The sequence below is a fragment of the Tachypleus tridentatus genome, chromosome 1 (assembly GCF_004210375.1).
Source record: "Tachypleus tridentatus isolate NWPU-2018 chromosome 1, ASM421037v1, whole genome shotgun sequence".
Lineage (NCBI taxonomy): Eukaryota > Metazoa > Arthropoda > Merostomata > Xiphosura > Limulidae > Tachypleus > Tachypleus tridentatus.
The window spans coordinates 95,950,284-95,973,628 of NC_134825.1; the positions used below are offsets into that span (position 1 = coordinate 95,950,284).

At 32.7% G+C, this 23,345-nt stretch overlaps 1 protein-coding gene across 4 annotated transcripts in view; it reads left to right on the forward strand.

Moving 5' to 3' along the window:
* Positions 1–3,108: 3,108 nt before the first annotated feature.
* MED17 (mediator complex subunit 17) overlaps positions 3,109–23,345 on the forward strand; it is a 72,675-nt gene continuing 52,438 nt past the window's right edge. For all 4 annotated transcript variants that reach the window (XR_013031213.1, XM_076513075.1, XM_076513083.1 and 1 more), the window contains exons 1-6: positions 3,109–3,266; positions 5,744–5,923; positions 11,416–11,551; positions 18,936–19,113; positions 20,044–20,220; positions 20,574–20,701. Coding sequence is in view for 3 of the 4 variants with exons in the window: in XM_076513075.1 (XP_076369190.1) it covers positions 3,178–3,266; positions 5,744–5,923; positions 11,416–11,551; positions 18,936–19,113; positions 20,044–20,220; positions 20,574–20,701 (888 nt within the window). In the remaining variant the exon portion in view is untranslated. The remainder of the gene's footprint in view (positions 3,267–5,743; positions 5,924–11,415; positions 11,552–18,935; positions 19,114–20,043; positions 20,221–20,573; positions 20,702–23,345) is intronic.

Below are 23,345 nucleotides of genomic sequence, written 5' to 3' on the forward strand. Positions count from 1 at the left end.
AATTTCATTACTCAGGTCACAAAAGCAAAGTTTAAAGAGAAAAATAGGCCTTTTCCATTTTAGGTGTAAGCAATTGGTAAATAATACTTTCTGCCCAGAAACAAGAAAAAAGTAATTTTTGTTTGTTTTAAGCAGAAGTTTTGTGGTCGGTGGTTGACTACTGTCTTTTATGACAGTTTAACAAGTGGACTCGCGTTTGTTTTCTCTTTAAACTGTATTAATTTTTGCAAGCGAGAAAATTAAAGTTATCATATACAGAATTCCTTAAGTTCTTAGAAGTGTTAATTTAATTTCTTGCGTTATTGTTATGGTTGCTTAACTTTTTTATTAAGAGGAATATAAGCTTGATTGTTCGCCATTTATTTTGAAAGATAAGTTATTGAAATAATAATTATAATAACGGGGAATTTATGTTAAAATTAAAATAGTATCATGCTGTTATTCCCTACTCTAATTCTGATTGGTAAATAACTTAAATAAAATTGATAATAATAACACTTTGACTTCGCTAACTAATTCTAACTCGCACCATTACAAATGGTCATGCAATTGATAATATAAATAGCATTTCGACCATTACCGTTTGAAGAATAATTATAATTATACTTGTCATTAGACATTATGTCTATACTAAGTTACTAAGTGATGTCTTTTATAAATATTCTTATTTGCTTTCAAACATAAGTTCCTATAATTCCTTCCCTCTTGTTTCACATAGCATGGTGATTGCGGAATCTTATGCTATATAGCCTTCTGTAAAAGCTATTCTATTGAGCGAAAGGCACATAAATAAATAATCGTAACTTTTCGTAATTTTTTTACTTTCAATTTATCATCGAATATATAGTACTTCCTGTGATTTTTGTAATAATGAATATTATTAATAGTTATTACAAATTATGGTTTATATATAAGAGCTTTACAAACTTTTCTGAATCTTATGTCTGGTCCAGAACTGAATACTTTATCGATGATCCAGGTCCACGACGAGCAAAGTAATTCTGATTTGATATTTTTACGCCTCGCCTAAGCTAACATTATCTTTTTCTTGACTCGTCTCACACCGGGTACAAACTGACTCCTTCCAGTAAAGATATTTAATGTACTTGTAGAAATAATAACATCCAAAGTAATTCATTGCAGTTGATCAGTTTGTAAGATTCGAAATTTATAATGTTCCTGGTGAAATTCTATATTTTGACAATTAATAGCCTATATCACACTAACAGTAGCTAGCTCTCTAAGTATAGTCTCTTCCGTTTCTTTGGCCGCCTTTTACAGGAATCACGCGATTTTATCGACGCTTCAACAATATTCTAGGGCGTTTTCGCAAACAAATTTTGTTGATTCTTGCTTTCAAGAACATTCTACACATTTGGAGAACAGGCGCGACTTTGCGTAATGCACGGTCAACAATATATGTCACATGGAAAAAGAAAACTATACAGAAACAAGCGTAGACACTAAAATAAACGTGTTATGGTAATTCCATTACAGTGAATATTGGTTTCCAAGATAACTTTTACCAAACAAAATTCATCAAAACCCTCAGGCTTATATTCAGAAGATATGTCAAAGATTTGGGTAGTATGAATAACACTTTCAATCCCCGTTTTTTAATAGAAATGTGATATGTTGTATGGTGTGTTGGTCGAAGTTCTATTCTTTGTAGTCATGCCTTGTTAGATTCTTGGATACAGAGCGCAAGAATATCTTCTCCCATAATTGATATTGAGTATTTCTCCGTACAGTATACGAACTCACAACATTTTACGTTTGCTTCGCTATGCGTTTGATTAAGTCACCAAGAGAAATATTTAGAAATAATAAAGTCCAATAAAAAAGCATTTACATTCTAAGTACAATGTTGAAAAAGAAACTCTAATTACCTCTTGGTTGATTAAATGTCTCCCATATCTTGTTACATTGAGTCAAGTAAATACAATTCAGTATAATTTTTCCAATAAAACCGTGGCCCTTAAATTTTTACGGTACAACTTGTTTCCGAATGAACAAATTTTCTGATCGTGGCAATTTTTGACCTGAGAAGGTCGAAACGTTTGTTTTTGTTTTTGGAATTTTGCACAAAGCTACTCGAGGGCTATCTGTGCTAGCCGTCCCTAATTTAGCAGTGTAAGACTAGAGGGAAGGCAACTAGTCATCACCACCCACCGCCAACTCTTGGGCTACTCTTTTACCAACGAAAAGTGGGATTGACCGTCACATTATAACGCCCCCACGGCTAGGAGGGCGAGCATGTTTGGCGCGAACCCGTGACCCTTAGATTACGAAGCGCATGCCTTAACGCGCTAGGCCATGCCAGGCCCAGGTCGAAACGTTTTTCCCTGCTTTATTAGTAAGTGTTAATACCCATACCAACTGTCTTGAGATATAAAAAATTGTCGCAAATTAAACCAATTTATTTGTTATCTTTCTTGTGAGCATAAAGCTTGTAATAACAGTGAAATTGAAAACTCTCTGTTCAGAAAATAACTTTATACAATGAGTCATTTGATAGAGGTAAACCTTGGCTTTCTATTGGTCATAGATTATAACTGAGATAGGCCCGGCATGGTCAGGTGGTTAGAGCAATCGACTCGTAATCTTAGGATCGTGGGTTCGAATTATCGTCACACTAACAAATAGTCGCCCTTTCAGCCATGGTGACATTATAATGTCACAGTCAATCCTATTATTCGTTGGTAAAAGAGTAGCCCAAGAGTTGGTGGTTGGTGGTGACGACTAGCACAGATAGCCCTCGTGTAGCTTTGCTCGAAGTAAAAAAAAAAAACAACAAATCTGGCAATTTCAAAATTCATACTTTCAATTTTTTACTACACTCTATTGAATATTGAATACATACGTATATGCGCTAAAAATTATATTACCACCAATAAAATTATAGCAGTTTTTACTCAGTATTTAAAAGAAAAATTACTATTGTTTTTTTTTCTTTTAATAATTTATTTACACAATATTTAAAATATAACACTAATAAGTAATTTAAATGAAAGATTAAAATAGTTATTATTGTTTTAGGTTAGTATGTAAAATGTTGATTAAAAATGCTTGGTTAAAAGTACAATAAGTTTAAATTTTGCATCGTAAGTTAATTTGTGGCCTAGAGGTGCGTGGTAGTTTATATGATCATAAAAGTTTGTTGTGTCTGTAAGAAATATGGCGCTTTCAGTGGATGTTAGTGTCGAAGCAGCGCAAGAATATCAAGTTCAAGAAATTTCTTATGATGGCCAGGAAATTTACACACAGTAAGTTTAAGTGTTATAATCAAGTGAAGTTAATGCAACAGTTCATATATAGGTTTTTTGTTTTATAAACAGTACACAGTTTACCCTACACTATAAGTGGCGAGTAAGAATGATAGTAACAGTAACGTTGAATAACTCGCACTGTAGAGTAATACTTAAACCAATAAAAAAATTACAAGTATGGTAGATTCTTATTTTGAAAATTATGGCTTTATTTCAACCGTTAGTTATATAGCGGTTAAAACTTTTATTTTCTGTTTTGCTTTAAAAATTAGTAATTTCATTATCTAAGGACTGAAATTAGTTTGATTGTGGTAAAATCGCCTTATTTTGGAAAAGTGTAAGAATCTCTAAGATGTGGAAATCTCACAGTTATTTACACAGTATGATAACAAGAGCATTTAATTTAAGATGTGTGGAATTAAAACTTAACTATTATAATTTAGATAATAGCAACAGCGTTTTTTTGGAATTAGGTAGCAGTGTAAATGTTAGAGTGAGGAAAGATACAAATATGCATAAGAAAAGTGTATTGCAAACTTTTAGGTAATGTATTCATTGTTTTTATATCACCTCAATAGATTTTGTGGCAAATTAGTGTTATGTTTGTTTTTTTTAACCAGTACAATTTTGTAATTTTGAAACAGGTGCATCATGACCTTATAGTTAGATGAGGCAGATATTAGTTCAAACAGATAAATCCTAGCATTGGGCAAAAGGCAGTGTTATGGTTAGCAATGAACATAGTAAATATACTGTGGTTAACATGTTATCAAATTCTTCTTTACTTTCATTCCCACATTTTTATAACAGTAGACACTGTTCAACACTTTGAGAACACCTTTGTGAATCTAACCTTAATCTTAAAATATGAACAAACTAAAAAACAACAAAATTTGACAAAGTTCTTCATTCCTTGAAAGACAATTATGCATAAACAAAATCTTTCATAAAAAAATCAGAACAATGCTAGTGTGTGTGTGTGTATATATAAATTTATTGCAAATTCACATTTCTAGTTGGAGTCTAACTATGAGCCTCTGTTATTATACGTTTAACATTTCGAAATATACTTACACTTTACATATTAATTAACAAGTGGTGTGAATTGCTCTTGGATGATTTTGCAATAATGTATGATGAGCTTTCTCATGGTGTTAGCAAGTTATATGTCTAAACTTAAAAAACAATTAACAAAAAATATCCTAATATAAAAAATGGCTGATTACAGATTGTTTCTGTGGGTTTAGGGGTTGTGCTAGTACCATTAACTGGGCTTTTAAACTATGTGCATTATAACATTTTTTTTTACATCTCAGTATTGTATTTGGGATGTATGTAGGCTTAAAGCACTGTTTACTTATTTATGGAAATTTAATGGGTAATTCCTTTGTTTTTTTGTAACAATAAATTGTATAACTCCTCTGTGAATTTTGAGTCCTTTTAAATCACTATAGGGCCTGGCATGGCTGGGTGAGTTAAGGCGTTTGACTCATAATCTGAGGGTCGTGGGTTCAAATTGCAATTGCACCAAACATGCTCACCCTTTCAGCCATGGGAGCATTATAATGTGATGGTCAATCACACTATTTATTGGTAAAAGAGTAGCTCAAGAGTTGGTGGTGGGTGGTGATGACTAGCTGCCTTCCTTCTAGTCTTTCACTGCTAAATTTTAGATGGCTAGTGCAGGTAGCCCTCGTGTAGCTTTGAAATTCAAAAATAAAAATCATTATACAGTGATGTAGATGTGTGAATAATGTTTGAAAATTGTGCCTAATTCAGAATTCAATATTATACAGCAGATCTATTGTTTAGTGATTATATACAGTTACGACAGTTACCCCTGCGTTGTGAGTAGTTTATTCCTCATAACTTAATAAGTATCACAGCTAGGATAATGAAAGTATGGTATATTATAAATATTATACTAACACACATCTACATAAATTTTTATGTAAATTGAACAACAAATAAACTGTTTATAAACAAATAACCAAACTTAGGAGGGGCAGAAAATGTTCGTGCGTCTACTTTAATGGTCAGTTGTGTAGCCTTTCAGGTGAATTACTTGGCTCAATCTCTCCTCATAGCCCTCCATGATCATTTGACAGTACTCGACTGGTATTTTCTTCCATTCTTCTTTACAGAAAAGTTTATGTAGATGTGTGTTAGTGTAATATTTATAATACATTTTACTTCTATAAGCCTACTCGTGATACTTTTTAAGTTATGAGCAAAAAATGCAGGGACGCAGATGTACGAACACTTTCTGTCATAACTGTATGAATATATGTAAAATTAAATTTTACTTTTAGCAAAAATGAAATTTATAATATATAGATACAATTAAAATTATATAACTGTTGTAAACCAATAGAATTTCAGAACAGTCTTTTGAGATTTGTATGTATATGTGTATATATGCTTAAGTATTTTGAAGTAATGGAAAAACATTTATTTATTTTTTACTTCAACAGACCTCTGTCTATGTCAGAGAATCTTACAAAATTAGCCCATAAGATTGACTTTGGAAAGGTTGATGATGATAGTCAGGACCACCTAGAAAGTACTTCTAATCTCTCAGGTGAAGAACAGAAGGAACTGGTTACATTTCAACCATCCCTTTGGCCATGGGACTCTGTTCGCACCAAGTTGAGGTTTGTGTATGCTATTTGAAATGTAGGAGTATTATATATCTAGTGAAATACACATCTCTGTAATGCTTTAAAGAAACATTTTTAGCCAATGCTTTACCAAATATAGTGTATTTTACATGACACTCAGTGTTTTAAAACAGGACAAAGACATCTATATTAAGGTTATTAAATGTAGGTTATTGTCAACTCTGTAAGTAAAAGCCTACTTTTCCACTGTTTCCAAATTCACTGTGTATACTATATCATCATGAAATATTATCTCTCTATAACTGTCTTCTTCTTTGATTATGAAACTGTTATCTACAGGTAAAATCACAATATAATTCTTCTATACTTCTACATCATTTAAAGTGATATAAAGAAAATTCTGACCCAGTACTTCCTTTTTTCTCAAAGTTAGCTATTTTAATTCATTGCTGCCCTCTAACAGCACCTAAATATGGGTGTGTCTTTCTGGATGTTGGAAAGTTGGTTCACCATGTCCTTTTGGGTCCATCCTTTACTATTCAAGAGGGTTTAACACTTTTGGGGGATGTTTGGCAGCATTTTAATTTGGATATGCTCTTTCATTTATTTATTTTTGCATGTTTGAGTTTGTTTTCCTCATTATTTGGCTATTTTTCAACTTAATTTGATTCAACAATTAATTCAAGAAGCTTTATTTCTGCACTTCAATTTGATTAATCCTTTCTGTACAATGCATTTCAAAGTTAGCCTTAACACTTTGGGGGTTGCAATAATGACTAGTGCTTTTCTTGGTCTCAGGTACAGGTGACTTAACTATAGATTTATCTCTGTTTCTCTACATTGGGAAATTAATGTTCAATAGTCCAACCATTATTATCAGGCTTCACCAAGGATCCTGATGAAACTACTGTGTCTTTCCTGGCGTATGAGGAATTTGATTGCCTTTTTTCCACCTTCAGAGTTTGATGATCATTCTTGTTCCTAGTCTGTAGATATTCATAGGCCTAATTTGGCCTTCATGGGTTATGTCTCAGGTTTGTGTCATTTTATATCTGTCGCATTTCTTTTTCACCTATCCACCTTATTACATGAATTATTATTTCAGCTTTTCTTTTTTTTTCCCTCTGCTATTTAGTTTCTTGCTGAGTCCCCTTGGTGTGGATTCCTGTACATTGTGAGGGGGACCTCCCAGGGAAGGTTCTGTTCTTTCAGGTTACCTCCTCTGGGATCTAAACATCCACCCACGTGTTTGCTATGCATAGCGACCTGTGAAGGGGAGAAGAGGATCCTGGTGGTTGAGGGGTCCAACCCTAACACACCACTTTGGCCTTGAATTCCTGTAGACAGGCAGCCTTGGGATGGCCTGGCCCCCCTTGGGTCAATCAGCTGGTCCACTCAGGCTAGGGTCAACCAAGTACCAGTGTTGGAAGTTCTCAACAGGTGTTGTGGGCAATGTGTCTGATGCTGGTGTTTGGGTATAGTGCTCACGAAACCTTGGCGTTGCTGCAATGTCCTTGTATGACATTGTAGTGCTTCCCATCATAGAGCTCTACGGTGGGTGGGGTCAGTGGGTACCGAAATTTTCCTTTTTTCCTATGAATTCTCCTACAAAAAATTTAAATAAAATAGTGAAAAACAGTCAATCAGTAAACGACCACATCTTGAATACTCTGAGCAGCAATCTTCAACATCTGTAACACACATACCTCATTTTCTTATATTACATTCTCTTTCAGAAAAACCTTTAGGGCAAATGTCCCCCAATTTTATTCAGAAGGGACTAGAGGGACTTGCTGGCTCTTCAAAGTCAGTAAAGAAGCTTTGATCTGGAGACATATTGGTTGAAACATCCACATCCCAACACAGTGAACTCATCTTGAATTCAAGGGCAATTAGGGATGTACCTATTGAGGTTACCCCTCATGCTACCTTGAACTCATCACAAGGAATTATTGTTGAGAGGGATTTGAAGAACGTCCCTGAGTCAGAGATTCTCGCTGGTTTCTCCACTCAAGGAGTTTCTGCAGTGAGGCACATCTCCACTCGCAAAGATGGAGTTACATTGCCAACAAATATCCTCGTTTTGACATTTACATCACCACATGCACCTGCCACCATCAGGGCAAGTTATCTAAATTGCAGGGTACGGCCATACGTTCCAAACCCTCTCCAGTGTTTTCAATATCAGAGGTTCAGCCACTCAAAGTCATGTGCTCTTTGTGGTGGGAAGGACCACAACGCCTATGAGTGTGATACAGACCCACATTGTGTCAACTGCAATGGTTCTCGCCTGTTCTACTTTCGTTCTTACCCTAAATGGTTGGAGGAAAAAGAGGTGCAGCATTTGAAAACGACTCATAACATTAGTTATTCTGAGGTTCGGAAATTGCTGTCTGCTACTCCATCTTGGACATATGCTGCTGCACTTTGTTCCACAACTACAATGGGAGTGCAGACAGATCTCTCGGTACCTCCAAGAGAATCGTTCTCAAAACAAATGGAAAGCCTTTTGACCTCCATGGTTAAAAAGGTTGATGAATCAATTTCTACACCCATCTCTGTTTCTCCCATACATTCCAACAAACCCCAAGAACCATGTCCTTTGGTTCCAAATATAGGCATTTCTTCAGATACATCTTTTCCTCCCACCCCAAGATGCAAAACAATTATTCGTTTGAGTCCTCAGTCACTGGAATCCCCTTCCAACAACAAAGACCTGCCCAATCGACCCAGGGCAGGATCCATGGAGGTTGATAGACCTCCTCTGAATAAGGACAGTAAGGAAAAAAGACTTGGTCATAAACAGAAGGGTTCTCCATCCACTTCGCCTACGCTGCTATTTGAACTATCCATTTGAACTATTTGTTAGTCATCCTGGCGAGTTATTATTAAAATTTTGCTACATGTCTTTTGAAACTTTTATTACTTTTTGAAAATGACCATAACATCAAATAACTTGGAACCAGGACTGGAAAGGCCAGCTTCAGGTGATTGACGGTGGTTTTTGAACTTACCTGTTAGTCTTCCTGGCAAGTTATGATAATTACAATTATGCTACAGAAAGTCCTTTATGACTTCTATTACTGTAGTTTTTCTCTTAACGTTGCAGACTAGACGTAAGCATTGATTTGATGCTACTTTTGTTTTTTGTAAACTTTGTTTTATTTTACATTAATTTTCTTTTATGAATTTTACTAAATTTACTTTAATTTTACCTTTTTACAGGATGTTTGGCCCAGATAACCTAGCTGCTTTGTGTCATAAAACACTAAATCAACCAACCAACCTAACCTTTACAATTGCTTCTTCACACCTGGCTTTTGTGTGGTCCCTGGCAAGAGATCCAATTTCATACTTCAAGTTACTTCTTTGTTAACTGGTTCCATCTGTTCATCTTCCATGGAGGTGTATTTATGCATGTGCAATATGTTCTGTAGCTGGTCTACTATTAGGGGATTTCTTTTCGAGAAGTCTAACTTGTGTGGCAGAAATTTCTCACCTGGCTTTTCGACCATAGGTCTTTTGTCTCCTTGCTTTCAAAATATTGGACAGCTTTTTTCAAATACTTTTAATTTTCAAGTATCATGGGGTTTTTGCTTCTTCAGTTCTTACCTTACTTGTATGCTCCTTCTAGCTATGTTTCCCTCCCTGGCATCCTACCCTTGATTGGATCATTTGTGTTGTCCGGAATTCCTTTAATTTACCTTTGTTTGAACCACTTCTTTATGTTCCATGCTTTATAGTTCCAGTAAAATGTATTTCATTCTCTTGACCTGTAGACATTGAAGATTAGATTTGTCATTGATGTTTCATATAAGTTTTTCACCTTACCTGTCTTTTTCTTTATTTAGATTGTTCCTTTCTCCTGTTTTGTGTCTTTACCCTTGACCAAGTCAGGGTTGTTCATTCTTATATGGAATGTATTGCTTCCTTTTGGGGTACCAGTATAATGATGATAATAGTAATATACTGAATAAGTGAAGATGGTCTGGTCTGATTTTTGGAATAGGGTTTTGTAATCACATATTCCCACTGTCGTAGGTGATGATGTTCCTCCAGCCTTTCCAGTGCATTCCTACCTACCCTTTTCTTCTAGTGGAACATGGGAGTGCTTATTACCTACCAGTTCCAAGTCATTAGGATGGTTATATGGGGAAGCACCCTCCTGGAATGAGTTTCACACAAAGATAGTTATAACAGTTCAGTGCAGAGCAGGTCAGTAGTGTTATGTAGATGATTTAATATTCTCCAATATATGATAATCAATAAAAGGGAATTAGATCTCAGTTTGTAGTTCATTCCTTTGATTGGGAGCTCTCATCCTACCTTTGTGTAGATGTCAGTACCCTGCAGGCAGGTTTTGGAATACAAGTGAACCAATCAACACAGGTTTGGGATTGTCTGTTTTTCTCCCTCAGGTTTCTCCATCTATGTTGTGGGTCACAGCAGTGGTATGTGAGATTGCTGTGTTTTTGTTTTTGGGTATCCCAAATTAGATGATCTGGCCTATTTCATGGTTGGGGGAGTTGACTCGTTGCAACAGACGTTCTTTCAATACGTCAAGCTCCTGAATCACTAGGTCAGAACTAATTCTTATGTCATGCCTGGGAATTGGAATGATTCTTGAGTTTGAGGTGAAGATGGTATGTTCATCATAATACACTAACATGGATGTTGTTACTTTGTGAGGAGGTTTTGAATGTAGTTGACTTACCAAGTACGGACTGCTGCTCTCTAGCTACTCTACACCCAGAGGTGCATCCTAGTTTACTTATTTTTCTTATTGTGGGATTGACTAGCAATATCTTTCTCAGGTTAGGATCACTTTCCTACCAGTCTAATGTTCTCGTTTTCTGATCTGATATCTTTCACATTCCACATTAACTTTTGTGGAATGCAAGTTGGAACTTTCAATCTAAATTATGTTGTCATGGTAGCTGAACTTCAGTAATGTCCATGAATGTTATATACATATATATGGTATAATTTGAATGTTTTTTGAAGCTTAAAAGGCATGTAGCAAGGATTTTTATAATTATTTATGTTATGGAATCAACATTAAATTTCATTTTGATAGGCATGTGAGTGACATATACATATCAAATTCAAAATCTTGCAGTTTTTTAACTACACTATTATGATATGTGTTGACATATAACTCTAGTTTTCACATTTAGAGTATGTTAAACAGAATAACTGGATCTGGATTGTCCTTTATATTTATAACTTATATCCAGTTATGAATAACTATCCTTGAGGTGTACACCTAAATCTACATATACTTTACACTTTAGGGATAAAAAACCAACATATAAGACAAAAAAAAATCAGTATAGTTATTGACTAAATTTGTATTTGTAATTTTATGCAAATTACTGTTCACTTAAATCAAATAAACTTTTGATTTGTAGAATGTATTTTGATTATTTTTCTAAATATCCAAAAATGCATTTGAATACACAGTGATATTTAAATGAAAAATATTTTTAATAATTATCCATTTGATTTTTTTTTTTAAATTCCAGGAGTGCTCTGACAGAGATAAGTGTTCTTTTAGATGTACTGAATATTGCAAAAGAGAAGCGATACATGGTTTTAGATCCAGTTTCTCAGGATCCCCCTGAAGTAAAAAATGTAGCAGTATTAGTTGCCAAAAAGAAGGTAAGTTTAATGTTAAAAAGAAATCAGTGGTAATCTTAATAAAATTTCTTATATTTCATTAATAGTTTCAAAAAATTATTAGTTCTGAAATCAGCATATGAAATAAATGCTGAATACAAGTAAGTAAAAATTTGAAATGACATCCAACCAAACATCCTAAACTTATTTAGTCATCCTTAACTCTTTCCATACAGGTACCCTTTTCTACACTTGTCACAATATGTCACTGAGTGATTTGCAAAATTTAATTAAATTACTTTAGTATCATGGTATAGGAATAAACTTGGTCTCAAAATATAGCTAATAAGTAACATTTTAATTTTATACAAGCTTCAAGTTTTCAAGCCCCCCCCTAAGAAGGAGAATTAGGACATTTGCTCTCTAGGTCTTCTCTTTACTCTTATTTAACACCCATTTCAGAAGAGTGGAATATAATCTGAATTACTTATAATAATATAGGTTATTACTCATTCAAGGCATAATTTTTATAGCTTTCAATCTTATTTAATTACAAAGGCATAAACTAGAAAGTCAAAACCATTTACTATGACCACATGTCACATTATATCTTTCACAAATTGCCAATAGTCCTCAGATGTTTTTATTATCTATAACCAATTTAAAGCCAGGGTTATATATTAAATAATATGTTATGCTGATTTCTGTATAGAGAATTGTCTGTTTCACTTTCAGTTCAAACTTTATTCTCATGAAACACATTAATGACCTGAGCCAAATTTTTAATAGCCCTTATCACGTAGTTAGAAATCTAAAAAATTATGATATTATAAGACATTGTCTGTTTTTTATGTGTTATTATTCTCTATTCTTAGTTGCATTATTTAATAAAATAAGTTATTTAGTGGAGTAAAACTGTTAGTATAAAAAAAGTTGGATTAAGTTTCAACAGTTGACAGTAAAAAGAAGAATTAGAGCCATGTTAGTAATCTATTTCTTATTTTTCGTGTGTGTGTTTTTTCATTATTAAAAAAGTAACTAAAATGTAAAAATTATAAACTCATTAGGGTAGACAAGTTTAAGTTAGATAATATAATGAAAAAAAAATTTTTCACAAGATATGCTTGAGAGTATTCAATAGGATAAAGGGAGTTACATGTTTGAGTGATTACAACTTTTGTGACGGAATTATTTAGATAATGTAAAGGGAAATAAAACAATATAATTTAGATAGCTTTAAGCTACTTACGATAAGTAAAACTGGATAGTTTAGACAGGAAAAAAGTAATTTAAATTTATTTTGCATTTTTTGTATGGTTTTTATGAGATCAGTCCACTTGACCAACCCTGTGTAGAGTTAAGGTAGAGAAAAATATAAAATTTTACTGAAACAAACATATGAAATTTATTTAGGAGGTTTTAGAGTCTATTCAAATGAAATTCAACAATTTTCAGATAAAGAAAAGTGTTTTTAATCTTAACATGAAAGTCACTTTGCACTTGGTTCAGTCAATACTTTGATCCCATAGCTATGTTCAGACTTTTAATTTCTTCTTTCTTCATAAAGTGTACAAGAAACTCCACTGTGTCTTTCTGATGGTAATCACCAACTTCTACCTGCAACCTGATCTTGACAAAATATCTTCATTTGAAATGTGACATGTCCAACATACCTTCAACATGCACCTTAAGAATCATGACTAAAGTGCTTCAATTCTTTTTTTTTTCCATACTTGGTGATAATGTCCAGTATTCTGGTATATATGTAAGAATTAGTATAACATAGCAATCCAAAGCTCTTAACTCCACACCCAAAGATATTTTAGTGTGTGTTAGTATTTTTTCATTTTCAGAAATGTCATCCCTGTTCTTCATTTTATTTCATTATCATCTTATGTTATTCGTATTCTCAGGTAGTTGACTTTTTATTGACCTGCTTTATCAGTTCCTTATTTAATAGAGTGGTATAATTTACACTTCATCAGTATTAAACCTGTATTACTGGTAATTGCCAACTGAGAATGATTGTATGACTTGTTAATCAGTTTACATGATCTTCCATATTTTGTAATTTTTGACGGTCAGTACAATTTTTTGATTTTGAACAGGTAAATTATTACATGTAATTGAAAGATATAAACACCAGCAAATACTATGCATATCTGGCACACACACATTTTATGTTCATAATACATATTTATGATCAGAAATGTATACTTACATGGATACATATCTAAGCTGGATCACTGTATAATGTTGTGAAAATGTAAGTATTTAAGTTTGTAGGAATCACACGGTAGATCAGTGGAAAGTAAAAAGTAGAAGTTGTATTTTCAGAGTTTTAAGAAGTCATACAAAATTTAGTGTTTCATAACTGTTGATTGTTTCCCCACAAAAAAACAACAACACTACTACATGCACTTTGTATAGTAGAGAAGTTGTACATTAAACTATTCGCAAATAAATTTTTATAGACCTAGAGCTCATCATTTCACAAAGAAGTGAATACTTTGATGAAACTAAACCTAAAATCAACAAGTAATTTATTACTGATTAAACTATTCTATATGCTGTACATTGATGTCTCTTAACACCACCAGTCCTTGCTAAATTTCACACAAGATCAGAATGTTAAAAATTGGTAATGCGTGAAACATGTAAGATATGTCAATAAAATAAAAAAATGCGATATAACATGAAATCATAATGTCTCTGCTGAAGGAATTTATAATGAAGAAAACAATACACAATCTAAGACAGTGGAATGATGAAAAAAACTTATAAAATGTATAAGGAGAAAAGAAAAATTGATAGTGAATACTTAAGGTAATGACAAATGATGTGACAGTCAATGCAAACTGGAAGAGAATCACTTTTAAATTGGTTAATGACAACATAAACTGCAAATTTGAAAATCCTGTATGTTGTATAATATTCTAACTGTCACAAAAATTTCACTTGTGAGGTCAGAAATAACCTGTATAGGAGAGTGCAAATTCATCAGTAACAAGTTGGGAATCCATCAACAACAGTATTCCACCAATTGAATATCTGGTCCTTTGTTGTAAAGGGTACATTTAATTTTTGCAATTTACAGAATGTTTTCAAATAGTGAAATAGAGTGGCAAGTAAAAGTAAAATATTTCATATATGACTTTTATCCCTATTATTTTTTTACATATTTTTTGTGTGTGAACTCCATCTGTTACATCTTATTTAAGATTGTTATTAATGTTTAAATAGTCCACTTTAGACAAAGGCATTTGACAACTGGCAAGTAAAAACTTTTAACATACTGTGAATAACATATTTCCTTTACTGTGTATATGTTCCTTTTCCTTTTGATGTCTCTACTGGGTTTGTGATATTGGCTTTGGGCAGGTAGTACAATTAACTGATTGTGCATGGGCTTGTTCCATTGGACAGACTTCATATTGGAGAAAGAATATGTTGACTATAATTCCAAATTTACTGTCTGTATATACATGAAGGTTTGGAATCTTTTAGTAAAATGTGTACAAAAATTAGATGAGTTACATGGGTATTTGTGCTTGAGATATGTTTTGTGAATTGACAACATCAGCAGACTGTGATAAGTTTTATTACAAAATGCTATTCATGTGAAGGTTAGAAATACTTTTGTCCATTGTATAGTTGGCATATTACTTTTGTATATCATTTGAAACCTAGAAATTGGATATCTGCAGTTTATTTTTCTTCAGTATTTCTGTATATTGTATCTGGTATTTACTCTCCTGTACTATGAACTGTTGCTCAATGAGAAATGCAAGGTAAAAATGAATAGTTCATAACACTGATGTCAAATAGCACTCAGTGAAAGGTCTTGGCTTCTGAATTTTGACCTCTACCCATGTGCATAAGGTTGGCTATCATAGCCAACCTATGATAGGTGCACTAAGCTTTTATCTAAAAAGAGTCAGAAACCAGTTCTACATCTTAAGCATTGGTAAAAAGTTTTGTTTTGTATTGATGACTAATTTAGCTGCATTGCATCGATCATCACACTTGTATTTCTCACTTAACCCTTTTGCAACAGGAGCTCCTCCAAATGCTGTTCTGCAAAGTCACTGTGTTAAATTCATAGCTTAATTAAACATGTTTAATATCAGTGTAAGTAAACAAATTTAATATTATAATATGTGCTATAATTCAAAGTTTTATTTTATTGAAGTTGTAAATTCCTTACTTAAAATTAAACCTTTAAAAAAACTACTTAAAACTTTAGATGTATTGTCATTTGACTTGTGGTTTATGAAAATTCTCTACTTTGACACTGTGTATCTTCAATAACCCTTTCATGATGGTCTCACGCTTGCACACATTACGTATTTGCACTATAACTTTTGACACAATATGTATATTTTCACAAAACTTGGTAGACTTTTAGTAAAGATGACAAGTTTTTGTATAAAAAATATTTTTTAAGGAAATATTTTTACTAAAGATTTGTTTGTGAAAATAGTCTGTTTTGTTACTTGCCTGAGTGTAAAGTGATTTCATGTTATGATTAAGAAAACTATTCTTCATCTCAAAAATCTTGCATATTATTTGTGTAATCTGTAAAACCTCCTAAATACATTTCAAACATTTGTTTTTATTAAGACTTTATATTTTATTTTGTTTACAAGGCTTTTAGTAATGGGGGGGTCTGTCACTTGACCAACCTTGTAACCACCATAAAAATATTAGGAAATAAGTATAAATTCTTTTTTTGTGCTAGACTAACTACATATTAAAACACGAAAAAACAGATGTTTAGTCTAAGTAGCTTAAGTCTCATAATGCTATATATATTTTTTATTTTATTGACCTTCCAGTCAAGTCTTGCTAACATCACATAACTTGCATTGACAAGGTGCATGTGCTCTCCAGTTATGTATCCAATAACATAAAGTTACCCTTTAGTCTTCCCTGTTTTGCCTGTGTTTTAGGGGACTAGTATTTTGTAATATACAGTCACATTTCAGTTATTATACATTATATATGTACATAATTTATTATTGTTTAGAAATAAATTATTAAACTTATTTTTCTTAAAATACAGAACAATAAATGAAGTAGTAAAGAAAAAAACTATTTCTCCTCTTCATTTTATTCTGTCCCCTGTTATTTTTCTAGGGGAGTGTGGGAGTCCTTGATGCTTTCCAGCTTTGTGCTGCCAGGGCGTTGGGCCATGGAAGAGTCCTCCTGAATGTGATGACTTCCATTTAGTTGGGAGTAGGACAGTGTTTTTCTGCTGGTGAAGATAATGTTTGTTTCTCTAATTATGCAGCCAACCTTTATGCAGTGGTTCCCAGTGGTTGATAGTGTGCCTAGCTTTTGTGTAGTTTAATATCGATTGAATGGTTAATTATATTTTGTAGGTGCAATTCACTTTTGTGCAGTGGGACCTGGAGGATGGCATCACACTGTTCTTCATATGGCCCTCTTCTGAAAATGATGTTGATTGGGGTGATGGTTTTTCCCTCTTGCACTCTAGCTCAGGGAATTTTTACTACCTAAGGCTGGTTGAGTGACTTGTCACATTGGCATATATATTTCTGCCATTATTTGGATGCTAGATTCCCAGATGTATCATGTTTTGTGGATTTGCACACATGTGCCTGTTTTACTTGAAATGATGATGGTTTGGATCCTCCTCCTACCACAGGTCAGAGATTCTATTCCCAATATTGCAGAGTTTTGTACTGGAGGTGACTGGCCCTCTTGCTCTTCATTGGATCCTAGCCACATTACATCTAGAAGTACATCTATTTTATCTTTCCTCCCATTCTTGTCTAGATCATCTACAGTCTTTCTTCTATGGGATTGAGATTCTGGCATACTGTGGTTTGGAATCAAACTTGCCAAATTTTCTCTCCCTTTTTGTCTGTGCTTCTCCTGCTTTCCTTCTGTATATTTGACACCTCTTTTCACAATTGGTACAGAGAATAACTGGTACAGAAGTGGCATGGTCTCCCATGTATGTTTCTCTTCCAATGGGATCTCACTTCAGGGGTGTTCTTTAGATGCTTGTGAAGGATATTTCCTTCTATCCTTTGCACCAATTCATTCACCTGTTCAACCTGGGGCTTTAGCTATCCGTATGAGAAGTTAAATACTTTATAGGAAGTTATTACTTTCTGATGCTGAAAATATATTTCTGGTAAGTATATACTCCTCGCTTCCAACCATTCCTCCCTGCTGAAAACCAGTGCTTCCTTTTCTGCCTAATCTTGAAGTGGTAGTTGAGTAGAATTAAATAGATGGTGTCACATGCTTCAGAAGGGTATGTTGCACTCCTGTTGGTTGAGGGCTGTTGAATAATGATTTTACATGCAAGATGCAGTGGAACCATATTGTCATTAGGATACGGGTGAGTTCAAGGGTTGTGGCAAGTGAAAAAAAAATTTGTATGTGGAAGGCAGCACTGAAAAATAATAGCTGTACATCTTAGTGGATGTATGTACCTATCTGAAATATATTTTCAGTATAGGAAAATAATAACTTTAGTAGGACATATTTAGTATTTTGCATATATAAAAAATATGGGAAGTTTTAATTTGTTTCCTCATTATAATATAAAAGGATTTCAAAGTTTTAAGTACTAATGTTTGAAGGAAGCATAAACTGTTAGGCCATATTACTTTGTATTCAATACATTTCAAAAATATACATGTAAAGTTGAAAAAGCAAATAGACTGTTTTATGACCATCTTTTGAATAGACAAAAAAATTAGTAAACAAACTGAAGGAAAAACATTTTTTGAAAGATCAATCTGGACTTATTTTTATACTTTACAAGTATAAGTATATAATTACTTCAAGTAACAATAGAAAAACAAATATTTAGTCTAGTTTTCCAATGTAAATTAGACAAAATAAATACAGTTTGTGTTTGCTGATCAAATAGAAAATCATTGAAGCTCTTATAACAAATATTATATGGTGGGCCATAACAAATCATATAATAAAGAAAAATAAACTACAAGCAACATAACTTTCTTTATAAATAAACTGTGTGAAAACTGCAGGAAGTACAACTTAATTCCTGTCCTTAGTACCTTTTGTACTAAGAAGTGCAAGCCAGTTTCTCTTTTCTCTTATTAAAACCTATAATACATGAATTTACTGTGGTCTGTCAGTTTTTACTTAGCAAAAAGAACAGTTGAATATTTAATCTTAAAATAGTGTTCTTCAAAATTTCAACTTCTCCAGTTTAAACATTCTTTTAGGCCAAAACAAAATTGCTTACCAAGATACTGCATTTTGCAGTGTAATTTAAGAAACTGTTAGTTTTTAATATTTCTTTGTTTGCTTTGTAAAAAGTAATCCATAGTGATATCAATTAAATGAAAATTTCTTAAATTATAAACAGTAGCTAGATATAGATCATGTAAAATTGGAAACTAATAAATATTTACAGGGTCTTGTAAGTGCTGCTACAATTATTCAAAAGGGTGCAGAACGCTTACGAATATCTCAGGCAGAAGGAAAGAATCGCTCACTTTCAGATTTTCATCTTGAATTATTGAACATGCGTCAGAAGTGGAGACTAAGAAAACAAGGAAATTTAATTTTAGGGGATCTAAGTTATCGTAGTGGTAAGTTTTTACCTATCTTATCGTAGTGGTAAGGGTTAAATATGTTAAGAGTGATGATTGTCACTTGATGAGTGTTTATTGATAACATTTTGGTTTTGTTACAACACCTTAATTGTTTCTAAGTTCTGTGTTCTGCTTGAACTAAAGGTTCCAGGTTTATTTTTCTCACTTTTACTTTTTATTATTTAATTCTTAATACTCTCAGTATAATAGCACTTAATAGTGTATATGTAGCTCAGAATTTATTATTTTCCTTCATTGAAATGTATTTCACACTGCTCATCATTCTTCCATTCTAAATACTGGTGCTTTCTTTCTGCCTAACCTCAAAATTATAGTTTAGTTGAATCGAATAGAGGGAGTTGCATGCAGTCCTATTGGTAGAGGATTGTTGCATGATAATTTATATGTGAGATGCAGTAAACCAAATTGATTGTGAGGTCTAGAAGTTTAAGACTTGTGGAATGCAAAAAGTTTTCTATATAGAGGGTGGCACTAAACAAGAACAACTATACATGTGAGAAGATACAAGTATCTATTAGAAATACATTTTCAGTATAGAATTAAATTTGTATTGACTTTTTGTTGTTTATAAAACTTCCAACAGACAAGTTGGTTCCAGAGAAAACTACTTTTTGCTAAGTACATTTTTGTTCTTGCTTTTCATAAATTTCTAAAAATATTCAAAACAAAAGAAGTAAAAACCAAGCAGTGACTTATGAAAGAGTTTTGTACATATATTTAAAAATATAACTTTTAAATTGTCAAATACTAATGCATGGTTTTAATTAAATGCTAACATTTGCCATAAAACAGTTGTGGATTTGTGGATTTACTTAAATTTATAGTGAAACAAAGTTATTTTGTCCTAAAGGTTAACAGATAAGAAATTTTGAAATAAATGAACCTTATCTGTACTTTTTGTTTTAGTTGGGTCACGATTTTGGCAAAATGGAACATTTGAAGTGACAAAAAGCGAACAATCTTGTACAAATGTTACTCCACTCTCCCCTGGTGGACCTCAAGTTCCTCGGCCCAGTGCATTGAAAGTTAATCTACCCAGTGAACTAGAAGGAAACAGTTATATTCATGTTGTAATTCAAAAAGGTATTTTTAATGCTACAAAAGCTTCTTTGTATTACAATACCATTATCTTATTTATAACTACTCATTAATTATTTTATCTGTTTTTTATGAATAGATGTATTATTCAGGAGATGAACTTTTAAGTTGTTGTGTAAGTTCTTTACACTATAGAAAATCTTCTATGTATGTTTTTAATGGAATGAAAAATTATTAGAAGACAGTTTAGGTTATTCTAATAAAAACTGTCTGATGAAGGCAAAGCCAGTTAAATAGTAATGAAAATTTATAAAATATATTAAAGTAATGAAATTTGAATAAAGTATATAAGATAAGTTGAACTACTTATGTTATTCTGACACTTTCTTTATTTTCAGATACAGAAACAATAGCTGCTGGAGATTTTACATCTCCTTTTATTTCACCTATTCACTCTGATTCCCATTGGATGAACAAGTTGGAGGGTGCACAAAATGTACTGTTTTGTAAAGAACTTTTTTCTCAGGTAAAGATGTAAATAATATATATATATATATATATATTAATTTACATATGTAATTGTATGATAGTGATACTAGACTGATAAGCTTTCATTTATTTTTGTGTCATTATGACTGTTGTAACTTGTCTACAGATTTTACATTTGGTACTAAAGTCATCACATTTGGAAACAGAGTTTGGAATTTTTTGTTAATTAAAGAATTAGTATTAAAGAAATGTATGATTAAAAGACACCTATTAGTGTAAACCTGAAAATCTCAAGTTGTTTAGTGATATTCATCACGATACATGCACAGACATACTTCAGTTCATTCATCAGCATTGTTTTGTACCATGTATTCAGTGGAGGGTTTTGTTTTGTTTTTTTCCCATAGAATTCATGATTCCACCATCAGGCACCGAATGCTGCTTTGTATCAATGATTCCCTCAGAGAAACAGTATGTCTTGTGCTGTATGACATGAGATCATTGCTACTTCTTGTACTTTTACATTTGTGGTAGTCTTTGGTTTTTCACTGACAGTAAATTCTTTTGACAACTTTGGCAAACTATACAATCCTCTTCTTTTAGTTTTCTGATAAATTCATTGTCATTCATCTAATTGTTAATTTCTTCATCTGAGTCAGAACTGTTCATCTAGTTCTCAGCATCACATTCATTGTTGTTGTTTCCATCTTGCTTATGAATGAAAGTGAAATAAGTGCTGGATTGCATATATTGCAGATATCTCATGTCACTGGTTACTGATTTGAATACTTATGGATATGAACCTCACCCTTGACAATTGTGGTCTCATTGAACTGCTTCATCTTTCCAAAAAGTCCAAAGGCATATTTGTATGTAAAGTTAACTAGGTCTCAGTTACAGCTCAACTCAAAGTAAACAAGAAATTCATAGCATTTTTAAAACTCCCATTGATTTGTAATGCATAGTAAAGCTTTTTAAGCAAGATTACATTGAAAACCACATTTACAAATGATATCATTAACATCATTGCAATTGTAAAATGGTCATTGATGCAGTGTTTTCCATCTTGTGTTTTTGTGTGTACAAATGATTTCCATGTAACATTGTATTTGATTCTAATAAGCAGCATTCCAAAGAATAACATAACCATTTTGATAACATTGTGCATTGTTCAATTGAACATAAATGCTTTGAATGTGCAGGAAATTCTCCTTCAGCTGCATTACAACGTCTTCTTATATCAATAAAATTGCCACCCAGTCTTGTGTATCATTACCCAAAAAGATGTGGTTGTAATATGAAATGTTGAAATATCCAGTTAATGCTTACATGCATATTTCATGTCTGTACCATAATATTCCTTTCTTTGCATAATGTTCATTTGTTTTATCTCAGAAATATGTAGGTTGTATTTCATTTTGTATTCAACAACTTCACCCTGTCTAAAGTTAGTGTGAATGTTAGCAGTGTGCTTCCTTTGATTGATAGTACAAATTCTGTGACCAAGATAAAGCTTTAATTTCTCAAAACAATCTTTCAATGAAGGATGACTATCTGGTTTTACTTTTTGCCTAATGAAACCCAAAACCTTAAATGGAAATTGATGACACTCACAGTTAGGATGGTTATGCCTTCACATTTGCTTTGTAATGCATATTCAAATTCATGACTAGGAGATTGTCCATATTAACATGCTCATTGTACTCAAACTTCATCTAGTGCTTAATAATTTCAGTGGCTTTCCAACACCTGTTAAGACCTGTTTTATCTTTGATAGTAGCAGTGGTCTTTTGAACCATTTTCCTGCTATTGTATAATAGAATTCTAGATGCATAATAAACTGCTTTTCAGGCTTTTGTGTCCCATGTTGTAATTTTTGTGAGCAGTTTCATAAATGATTTATACAAAACTCAATCTAATCTACATGGCTATTCCTTGATATAGTTACATTAAATGTACACTTTCAATTTCTTGTGGATAAACCAAGGTAATACTATTTCCTTTTCCTCCAATACATAGGTGCTCATTCCACCTGATAGTGTCTATGTTTTGTGTAGAGAAAATTAATTCAGTTGCATTTTGGATGGCCTCCTTGGAGTGTCTTTGGATAGTCTGAACAAGATTTTGTACTTTCATGCCTAAACACACCAAAAGAATTCTGATAAACTATTTTAAATTCTTTCTTACCAAAATTAGAAATCTGTGCATACATATTTTCAAATGTGGGATATCTGATATCAGAGCTATAATTACTTTCCATAGAGTATGTGTTTATGGAGAAACATCTTGTAATTTGAACTTGCTGTCCAGCATTTTATTTTTCATCACCATATTGTGATTGTTATGTGCTCCCACATCATTTACAGGTCTATCTGGATCATTTGACAGAAATAGCTTGGCCACACAGCGAAATACCTCAATGCATAAAAAAAGAACAAATTTTACACCAGCAGAACCCATGTCTGAAAATGATTTTACGTCATAAAGTTTCTTCCTTGATGGAAAATTCCCGCATGTTGGTGATAGTAATTCAAATAAATTCAGCATTTGTCTTCACATCACACAGGCCACCTTTTCTAGTTGTTTCCCCCCCTTTTTTTTTTCTTTTTTTTCCCCCTCCTTGTTGATGTATTATTGTCTTCAGGATTGCTTTCTTTGAACCATTTTGGCAAATCATTGTG